Raw genomic sequence first — 11,258 nt, 5'->3', positions numbered from 1 at the left:
TTTTGTTTTGGTTTAGTTTTGTTTTGGGTTTTTTGAGATGAAAACAGGAGTTTAGTTTTTGTGGGCTCTCTGGTCTGTTGTAGCACCAAAGTGGATACAGGCTATGGTGTGGCAATGCTCCAGTAAAACGCTGTCTACAAAATGGCAATGTCTGTGTTACAAGCCTCTGCCAGGCCACAGGTTATCTATTTAGAATGACTAAAATGACCTCCAGTAACCTTACACTGAGCTTTGCATGACTGTTGCAAGAGAGGACCACTCAAAAATAAGATGTCTTTTGCAAAGAGCACTGAGGTGGATTTAAAGTACATAGGAATATTAAATTGTCCCACAGAGTGTTTAGTCAAGGGTGCCTTTGAGTTCTCCTGCAGATTAATGTAAGTTTGATTTTCATGTGATCCCTTCTTTGTTTCTGAAATGTTAAAATACCATAGGAATAATACCCGTCAGGAGTCTTCTTGAGCCCAACGTGGCTCACGTATCACTGTGGGTCTTACTGCGTCCCTTCTTGTGACTTTTTGTTCCCTTCACATTCACATGTCATAGGGTGAAGAGTGTGTGGTTTTCACGGTCTTCCCTGGGGATTATAGCTCTTTGAACCTTAGAGTTACCCAGCTAAGCTGGGACCAGTGTGGGACATGGGAAAGTGGAGGGGCCCTGGGCCAGGAAGCATTCTGATCCTACACAAACTTTCTTGTAGGTGCTAGAGATGTTCATCCTCGTCCTGCAGCAGTGCCACAAAGAGAATGAGGACAAGTGGAAACGGCTCTCTCGGCAGGTCGCAGACATCATCCTGCCCATGTTAGCCAAGCAGCAGGTTTGTCCTCATGACCCTGGTTTGCCATCATGTAGTGTGATTTATTTCAGAATGGACTGAGATGCTTATGAAGGTTGGTTGTGATCATTATATCCTGATAGGTTCTTGCTTTGAAAGTTGGTCTTGGTGCTGGTTGTGGAGAAAGTGGCTTCTTTTGTTCCCATTACCGTTTGAGCCTGAAATTGCTTTCTCACTTTATAAGTGAGGAAACAAAGGGTTAGAGAGGTTATTGACATTTTCCATCCTCACAGAGCGTGAGGGGGATGGGTCTCTAGTTGGTTGGCCCAGTTCTGAATTGAAAACTGAGTACTTTCTTATTTTGTTATTCTGACTCCTGTATTCTGGTAAATCAGGTATTTTATTTGATCCTTAGCTTTCTTTATGTTTGTTTATTTGTTTTTCTTATCACTGTTTTCATATCCCTTCTTTTTATTTAATCTCTTTTTTTACAATCCAGATTTTATTCCCTTCCCAGTCCACTCTCTGACTGTTCCACATCCCATACCTCTCCCCGCACTCCCTGTCTCCATGAGGATGTCCCCACCCCCTACTTCCCACCCTACTAGACCCCCCTGGGGCCTCGAGTCTCTGGAGGGTTAGCTGCATCTTCTCTGACTGGACCCAGACCTGGCAGTCCTCTGCTGTAGATGTGTTGGGGGCCTGGTTGATGGTCTAGTGTCTGAGAGATCTCGAGGGTCCAAGTTTTTCTTATCACTTACCAAGTAACCTAGCAGTTTTTTATTACTTAGTCAGAATTTCTGTAATCAAATGATCTTACTAGTTAATTAAGAAAATGCAGGGGCTGGGGATTTAGCTCAGTGGTAGAGCGCTTGCCTAGGAAGCGCAAGGCCCTGGGTTCGGTCCCCAGCTCCGAAAAAAACCAAAAAAAAAAAAAAAAAGAAAGAAAATGCAGTAGTCTGCCTTGCCTTATCTTGTGGAAGCAAACAACCCTGGCTTCTAAACTGTGCGGGCCCTAGAACCCAGGAACCTGTGTGTCTCTCACCATAGCAACATTACATTCTATAGAAGATAGAATACAGATAGCCTGGCTATAGACAATCTTACCAGAAAGCCTGGGCAGCTGTCAGATGCATCTCTCGCCATATTTGGAATGAAACTCCTATCAGATATTAAGGACTGCTTTGAAATAGGTTCTATAGAAAGCACAAGGTAGCCATGTTTCTCAGCATTTCATAAACACTTGTGGGCATACTCTGTCAGAGTTACTGTCTTCATATGCTAGGCAGTATTGCAGGGACTGATAGGAAGTATTTCACTGGACAAATGTATTAAAAGCAGTGCTCTCCCACTGCAGAATGAAGCTTTCATTGAGACAGACAATGGATAATAAATCAGGTAACAAAGAAATAAATACATTATTAAAAGTGTATACAGTATCAGAGGATAGTGGTTTTGATGGCAGAGGAGGAGGGTAGTGTCAGGGTAGAGAATGCATTTGTCATTCTGACAATGACAAAAAGAGAAAGCCTTTTGTAGGAGTTAACATCTGAGTAGACATGAAGGAAGGAACGGAGTGATTCTAGCAGATACCTGCAAGAGAGTGCTTCAGGCAGGGCAGAGAGCAGAGCAAGTCCCCTGAGATTGTAGCCTGACAATTGGATACAAGAAGCTAGTTACAGGAAAAGGAAGGACGGGGGGCAGACATGGAGACATAGCGTCCCGAAGCTTTGCTAAGGTTACTGCTGAGAGTAAAGTGCAGCAGATACACTGTCCTGAAAATAGGGTCATTGCTGAAAGTAAAATGCTTTTAACTTTTAACAGAGAGCATGTGATCGGCATGATGGTAATGGTGTGCCCCCCCGAGGTGCAGTAATGATGTGTGTTTAAACTGCCATTTCCATTGGATTGCACAGACATGTCCGTGATGCTTAATTCCACAGATGCATATTGACTCTCATGAAGCCCTTGGAGTATTAAATACCTTGTTTGAGATTTTGGCTCCTTCCTCCCTACGTCCTGTGGACATGCTTTTGCGGAGTATGTTCATCACTCCAAGCACAATGGTGAGTCTCTCCATACACTCCGGATGCACTGGAGGATAGGTCCCACCCAGATCTGCCACAGCTGGCAAGGTAGAACTTACGAATTTGCATTTTACCAGTTCTCCAACTGAGTCTGATCCTGCTTCTCTGGGACCATACTTGAAACCAGTGCTGTAGGGACTTTCTGGTGAAGATGTAAATTGGGGTGATTTTCATCCATGGAAGTGACAACCAGGGAAAATTCAATCATCTTTCCTTAGCTTTAACCTATGCATTTTCTTTTTTTTAGGCATCTGTAAGCACTGTGCAGCTGTGGATATCTGGAATCCTAGCCATTCTGAGGGTTCTCATTTCCCAGTCAACCGAAGACATTGTTCTTTCTCGTATTCAGGAGCTCTCCTTCTCTCCATATTTAATTTCCTGTCCAGTAATTAACAGGTTAAGGGATGGAGACAGTAATCCAACACTAGGAGAACGCAGTGAAGGGAAACAAGTAAAGAATTTGCCAGAAGATACATTCTCAAGGTATGCTTTCTATCTGAACCTGTAAACTGGCCATGTTGGTCCATGGTCTCTCAGCAGTGGTGGCCAACAGTTTTGCCTTATGTGTAAGTAAGTATACTGAGGGCCTCAGACCCATGGAGGCCAGAGGAAGGCATTGAACCCCTGGAATTTCAGTTTCAGGTAGTTGAAGCCGTTGTGTGGGTTCTGGGAACTGAGCCTGGGTTCTCTGCCCAAGCAGCAAGTTCCTTTGAACCCTGATTCTTACTCGAACCTACCTCATCAAAGGCCTTTTTTTCATGTCTTTCCTAAGGTCTGTCTCATTCTAACTTGGTGACAGACTTGACCAGAGTGTCACCATGATCAAGGAAAGGTGGCCTGCCCTGCATGCAGCATAGTAAGGGGTGGATTAATTGCCTGTAGAGTGGTTAAGCCATGAAAAGCAGCCCTGTACTTATTTTTACCATGTGCTACTTGAAGAACCTTTCATTGCCAGGGTGAATAGCATCTACCATATCCCTTCAGGATCAACTCAATGCTCCTTCCCCCATGGTGTGGTAGTGCTTCCAGGGCAGTGACAGGGGTGACTGCTTAGGCACTTGTCAACACTTTGCATGGAGAAGTATCTGCCCATTCCTAGAGCCTTCACTGAGTTAGAGCTGTGCTGCAGACCTGCTCCTTAGGGCCTCACATATTTTCAGGGGTAGCACCTGTAGTATCTGTAAACAAACACATTGCCTTTGTGTTTGCAGGTCCAACTGGCAGCCCATTGCTTTCCCTCCACAAGGTTGAAGCAGTGGCTAAAACTGAGTTACACTAAGTTTCTATGGCAAATTGCCATCTCATGTCTATGTAACACTCCTACAGCTGATAAAGCGCAAAAAAAAAAAAAAAAAAAAGAAAAGAAAAGAAAAAGAAAAAGAAAAAAGAAAAAAAACCACTTGTCATTTTGCCTTGATGGGCCTTTGAAAGTGGTGTGATTACCATCTCACATTTAAAGAAGGTGATATAGAGAGAAGCGGAGACTTAGTCCACAGTGATGGACTGAAACATTTCATGTTCACTTGGTTTAGTGTACTGTCCTTGTGTTTTCTTACTTTACACAAACTAGTGGTCTTTATTTCACACTTGGGGTTAACACGAGCTCACTGGTAATGACCTAATATGCTGTTCTGTGCTCCCTTTCTTGGAAGGTTTCTCTTACAGCTGGTTGGTATTCTTCTGGAAGACATTGTTACAAAACAGCTCAAAGTGGACATGAGTGAACAGCAGCATACATTCTATTGCCAAGAGCTCGGCACACTGCTCATGTGTCTGATCCACATATTCAAATCTGGTGAGTGACCCCGATTAGACTGTGTAGTGTTTATGATCCCTGTCTCCATCGAAGCTGTTCTCCATACTCTGTGTGCCACGTGAGAACGTGATGATGGTAGGAGTGAATCTAACCATATGGTCCAGCAATCACATTGATAGGCAGATACCTAAAGGCTGGAGAGCAGAGTACTTGGAAGATAGCTTTTCCGAGTCTTCATAACAGCGTTCATTGCACAGCTAAGAAGAAGCAGCTCTGACAGCTGTTGGTAGGCTGGTTGAGAAGCCAGATATGGCACAAGCATAAGGTATATGTTAAATGTGTCTATGAATGGAACTTTTTTTTTAAAAGATTTATTTATTTATTATATATAAGTACACTGTAGCTGTCTTCAGACACACCAGAAGAGGGCATCAGATCCAGATCTCATTACAGATGGTTGAGAGCCACCATGTGGTTGCTGGGATTTGAACTCAGGACCTCTGGAAGAGCAGTCAGTGCTCTTAACCGCTGAGCCATCTCTCCAGCCCCCTGAATGGGACATTTTTCAACCTGAAAAAGTAAAATCATTCTGACATAAGAGACGACATGGAGTGTTGGAGACATAGCTTACTTAGCATTTAGGAGTATTTGCTATTCTTGCAGAAGACCCACCTTCGCTTCCCAGTGAAGAGGCTCACAGTCACCTGTAACTCCAGTTCCTGGGATCTGTTGCCCTTTTCTAGACTCTACCAGCACCAGCACATGCACAAGGAGCATATACATACATGCAGGCAAAACACTCACATACATAACATTAAAAAGCCAACACAGGTGACCCTTGAAGACATTGTGCTAAGCAAAATAAGCCAGGCACAAAAAGGCGGACACTATTTCATTTATAAGAGATACTCAGAGTACTCCAAATCTAGAGACAAATCCAATATGGTGATTGCCGGTGGCTTAGAAGAGGGATTTAATGCCTTTGGAATTTCAGTTTTACAAGATGATGGTGATGTTGTAAATATAAATGCATATAAATATAAATGCATACCAGAACTATATATTTAAAAATTATCAAGGTGGCAAATTTTATTTTATATGAATTTTACCACAGTTAAAAAATAATTGGAGGCCAGTAGGCCTTAGTAGATACAGGTGTTTGTAACCAACCCTGACAACCTGAGTGTGATCTCTAAGACCCGCATGGCAGAAGAAGAGAATTAACTACTTCCAGGTTACTCTCTGACCTCCACGTACATGCACCCCACCACCACCACCAGTAAACAAATGTAAAATAATCAGACAAAACCTAAAGATTGATGCTGGGAACGTAGCTCCATTGATAGTGATTGCCAAACATGTACAAAACCCTGGTTTTGATTTCTCCCTAACCTAAGCGTGATGGCACACCTGTAATTTCAGTATTTGCCTGGTGGAGGCAGGAGAATCAGATGTTCAAACTGATCCCCAGCTACAGAGTTTGCAGCAGGACTGACCTAAATGAAGACCTGTCTTAAAAAAGAATGTTTTTTTAAAACCTGCTTGTATAATTGGTGGGGTGTGATACTGACTTCATGCTGTAGTCTTCATAGCATATTTCCACGTTCCCGCTGTGTCCTCTGTCTTGGCCTTCTTTAGTGGGCTCGTCTTGTGTGACGGAAGAGTGGCCTCTAGCCACCATAGAGTGAGCCTCTGAAGTATGCTGATTGGCCTCCATTAACCCATGTAGGCAGCTACATTGTGAGCTCCTGGCTGCTTTGACCAGCTTGAGCAGCCTTCCCTTGATGGGTAGATTGACTGCTTGGCAGAAAGAAAGAGAAACAGGTGAGGACGGGTGTTTGCTGCCAGTGAGGCTGTGGCAGGGTGTTTCTCCAGTCAGAGGTGTTCCTATGTTTGGGTTTCTATGTGCATTTTGTGTACATATCTTGGAGGAAAAGGTGGTTACTGCCCTTACCTTCATTCAACAGGACTTATACTCTGACCTGTCGCTATACTGGGCTCTTATGTACTGGGTTGAGACAAGCAGATGTGCTTTGTGCCTTTGTAGAGCTTCACACTCAGTAGGGAGGGCGATACACCAATACACAACCACTATTCCAGGAAGTTCATTGATAAACATTTCTGCGGGTGCCTGGTTAGCGTACCCAAAGTGGTCAGCAGAACCAGCCTTTGGAGTTTGAAGAACAGACCAGAGAGATGGAATTGAAAACAGTAGATAGGAAAGCTAAGTGCCCAGGTGAGCCAGAGAGAAAGGCCTCGTGTGGACTCTCTCCCTGATATGCTGGCACCCTTGGCACAGTAGTGTGCCAGCATTTAACTTTGATAATGGATGCTAGTTTCAAACTATATTTCTTCCTAATATTGATTTTTTTAAGGTATTGTTTGTTTTCTAAAGATTTATTTACTTATTTGTTGTGTGCGTATGAGAGAGAGAGAGACGGAGAGATAGAAAGGTATGTGCATGCCAGGGTGGACAACTCCTCCAGAGTCTGTTCTCTCTTTCTACCTTGTTTTGAGGCAAGCACTTTTGTTTCTGTGACTGCACTGTCAGCAAGAGCTATTCCCCAATCCTCCTGTCCCTGCCTTCCATTTTGCCATAGGAGTTAAAGGCCCACTCACACAGCTGACATTTTATATAGGTTTGGGGGTCAGCCTTGTACAGCGAGTGTTCTTACCCACTGAGCCATCTCTCTGGCTCTTAAAGGTCCTTTGATTTGTGCTCCATTGAGTACTACAAGAAATTGAAAGTCAAAAAGGAATGTCTTTATGAATAGCAAGTTGTTTTCAGTTTGTTGGTCATTTTACTACTTTGCATTGATTGGCTTGGATCTAGTAGCAGAAGAGCTTTCTCTTACTTTCTTTGGATGGCAGATGTCTATGTTGGGTCCTGCTCACCTGGTGGACTGATTGCCTTGTGGTTTGACTACTTACTCTCCACTTGCTCTAGCTTCGATTGCTTCTTTTTTCAGAAACTTCAAGGAAGAACAAAACTCAAGGGAATATTTTACTGTATGTTGTGTCAGTGTTGTCCAGCAAAACTTAAGTGAAATTGGCAGGCAAGTGTCTGCACCCACACAGTGACCTTTAGCAGCCGTGTGACTGGGTAGCTAAAATGCAGATAACATATCTTAGGTACTTTGTGATTTTGCTTAACTTACCTTAAATAGCTTCATGTAGTCAGTGGTTCCCCTTTTCAGCATGCATACATTCTTCTGGAGGAACCTTCCCTGGTTAGACACACAGGTTTTCCCTAGTGCTGTTAGGTTGTAGATACGTGTCTATTGCTTGTTTAGTATGACACTAGGTGGCAGAACTACTTACTGTTTGGGTATTTGCTTGGTCTCAAGCTGAGGTTGAAGTAAATCGGTTCTGTGTTTATAAAGTGTTTAGGTCTCTTGACGATTATCCTGTTTGCTTCTTGTGTTTTTGTCTGCTCAATTGGCTATGGCTCAATTCTGTGTTCTCCCAACTGTGGCCTGAGTCCTTTCCCCCTCTGATGGTTGGCTCTTTCTGGTTACCTGTGTCCAGGCTTCCACAGTAGCTGTTTTGGGGCTCCTAAAGAATGTGGCAATCAGCAGAGGTGCAAAGTGGTCTGATCTATTAAATAAGTTTAGTGTCTGTTTTTGCTTAGAATAGTTAAGAGTTTGGGGCTGGGGAAAAGCCTTAATCAGAGAAGTGCTTGCAGTACGAAGTATGAAACCTGAGTTTGGATTCCTAGCACCTGTGTAAAATGTCAGGCACAGCTTCTGTACTCTGAGCAGACACTGGCGATATCAAGATCCACAGCACTCCTTGGCGGCCAGTCTATCTAATCAGTGAGCTCCAGCTCTGGGTTCCATGCAAGAGACCTCAAAAAATAAGATGGGGAAGTAATATTGACCCTACATCAACCTTTAACTTCAACATATATGTACCCAGGTATACACATGCATCCACATGTACATATGTACACATGCACACACACACAAGTCACAATTTTCTAAGTGCCAAGTGCTGAAAGGACAATGAATAGTGCTGGTCACCTGGCACTGGACCAGGTTAAACAGTAGAGGCATTCCCCATAATCTATTTTTCTTATTTTTGTTTGTTTATAGGAATGTTCCGGAGAATCACAGCCGCTGCCACTAGACTCTTCACCAGTGATGGCTGTGAAGGCAGCTTCTATACTCTAGATAGCCTGAATGCACGGGTGCGAGCCATGGTGCCCACACACCCAGCTCTGGTACTGCTCTGGTGTCAGATCCTACTGCTCATCAACCACACTGACCACCGATGGTGGGCCGAGGTGCAGCAGACGCCCAAGTAGGTGCCCAGCTTCCCAGGGCCAGGCACCAGCTCAGTGTTTGGCCCAAGGCTCAGCTGCTATGAGAGCATTCTTATTTTCTATTCTTCATAACGCTTTGTAAAATTCAGACTGCATATTAATCTTTCTTTCATGGGTACTGTTTTGTAGGGAAATGTGGTCTGGCTACAGGCATTCAAACTAAACTTTTTCACTGTGATTTTCTTTGACAAGCTCTTTGACACTGTCCCATCGTTTTTGCTCTGCTTGTCAGGCTCTGTCCCTCCTGCTACGTCCTACGGCTTTCATTGGTTCTACAGCCAGACATGTTGCAATGTCTTAACTTTGTTATGATTAAATGTGTTCTGGGTATTCTTAGATAATGAAGTAATTATTTAGCAAATTTCGAAACTGATTGGAAGTATTTTATTAATTTATTTTTATTATTCAGATAGACTGTTTCTGGTTGTGGGTGGCCCTCTTTTTTTGCAAAGAGTTTTTAGGCTTAAACCTCAGTGCTAACTCACTGACTTTACTCAGATTTCTCAGCATGTTTGGAAGTAAAAGCTATGAGCCCTGACGAGTCAGTCCTCAGTGTGGTTTCTGGACAGGTTATGAGCCCTTCTGAGCAAGTTTTTCTTAAGGAAAAGTATAGGTGAGATTAGCTCCTCAGCTTGGTGCAGAGGACCAGGACCTCCCATCCAAACCAAACATTTACATCCCTGTGTGGGACATTTACTGCCTGTCTGTGATGTGCTCTTTATAATGGCATCTGCACAGGAAATAGAAATGCTACTTTCTGCCCCCACATGTGATCACTTGGGTGGATACCCACAACATCGTTTGAAATGCTTAGAAGAGTTCTTAGGCTGTCACATTAACTGAGCATTCTAAGAGCCAGCGGACAGGAATCCAGTTATATAGCTCTCTGATTCTTATATGTACATGTAAATCAGTCTTGAAGCTGCTTAAAACATTTCAGCCCAGGAAGCTTCATAGGGGCTAGGAATTTGCATGTATTCCAGGCCCTGCTCCTACCAATGCTGTTGTTCCACAGATGCTCAGAGCACAGGGGTGTCTCAGTGTCACCAGTGTTCATTCCTTTCTTCTTTGTTTCTTTCTTTTCTATTTTTCCCTTTTTTAAAAAAAAATTTATAAAACTTTTTTAATTGAAATAGAATCACATCACTTCCATGCTTCCAACTACCCTCCAAAGCCTCCTCTATACCACTCATTCTCATACTGATAGCCTTTTCTTTATTTGTTACATAAACATGTATATATGTATGTATGTATATATGTGTGTGTACAAGTATGTATACATTTAACTTGCTATGTCTGATTTTGTTACTTGTGTTTATATGGATTCAGGGTTGGCTCCTCTGCATTGGACATAAGCAGGCTCATAGAGGCTAATTCTCCTTCCCAAAAGTTATTAGCTACCTATATCTTTTTGTCTAGGGATGAGCTCTATGAAATTTTCCCCCACCCATATTAATATATCCATGGATACTGCCTTTATTGTGGTCTTGTTTGTGTATCCATTTCTCTCCCAGATTGCTTCACAGCAGACTTTCTGTATTCTGGCCCTTACAATCTTTCGGCCTCCTCTTTCATAATGTCCCCTGAAGGAGCTGTGATGTAGATGTATCCATTGGGCTAGACTCCCCACAGTCCATCGATCTCTACATTTTCTCAAGCTGTGGCTTTCTGCGATTGCCTCCATTTGCTATAGACGGGTCTCTTGGTGGGGTGGTAGCTGATTGAAGCTCACAGCTGGGTACAGTGGAGTATATCTTTAGTCTCAGCTTTCAGGAGGCAGAAGTAGGTGGACCTCAGTGAATTCAAGGCCAGCCTGTTCCACATTCCAAGTTCCAGGCCTCCCAGGGCTACACAGTGAGAACTTGTCTCAAACAAACAAAAAACTGGCAGCTCTGCCCTTAGCAAGGTGGCTCAGTGGGTAAAGATACTTACTGTTAAGCCTGAGACTTGAGTTCCAACCCAAAATCCCACATGGTAGAAAGAGAGTCCATTCCCATATGTTGTCCTGGTGCACAAACACACAAATAATTTGTTTAAAGGCTTAAAAAACAAAAATAATTGGGGAGTGAGGACTTGCCGTAGGTTTCCAGGAGTCTAGTGGACACCCAGGCCTGAGTTGTGTTAGGTAAGACATAAGGTGTAGAGCCTAGGTTGACTATGGATGAGCCAAGAAGGCAGGAAAAGGTAGGAATGGCTCCAGCCCACTTAAAGCATAGTTCTCAGCAGCATCTGCCCACCCCGTTGGTGTATAATAGTGTTGAAAATTAAAAGACATGCAGTGGTTTGTTCAAGAGGAAATGGGTTTGACCTTAACTG

At 43.3% G+C, this 11,258-nt stretch overlaps 1 protein-coding gene across 7 annotated transcripts in view; it reads left to right on the top strand.

Moving 5' to 3' along the window:
- Htt (huntingtin) overlaps positions 1-11,258 on the top strand; it is a 149,213-nt gene that overhangs the window by 98,871 nt on the left and 39,084 nt on the right. For all 7 annotated transcript variants that reach the window (NM_024357.4, XM_039091788.2, XM_006251230.5 and 4 more), the window contains 5 exon segments: positions 701-817; positions 2,719-2,841; positions 3,110-3,345; positions 4,515-4,657; positions 8,713-8,920. In NM_024357.4, the coding sequence (NP_077333.2) occupies positions 701-817; positions 2,719-2,841; positions 3,110-3,345; positions 4,515-4,657; positions 8,713-8,920 (827 nt within the window).

Source organism: Rattus norvegicus, chromosome 14 (genome assembly GCF_036323735.1).
Source record: "Rattus norvegicus strain BN/NHsdMcwi chromosome 14, GRCr8, whole genome shotgun sequence".
NCBI classification, from domain to species: domain Eukaryota; kingdom Metazoa; phylum Chordata; class Mammalia; order Rodentia; family Muridae; genus Rattus; species Rattus norvegicus.
The sequence above is the reverse complement of the archived record's forward strand: the minus strand, read 5'-3'. Positions and strand labels throughout refer to the sequence as shown.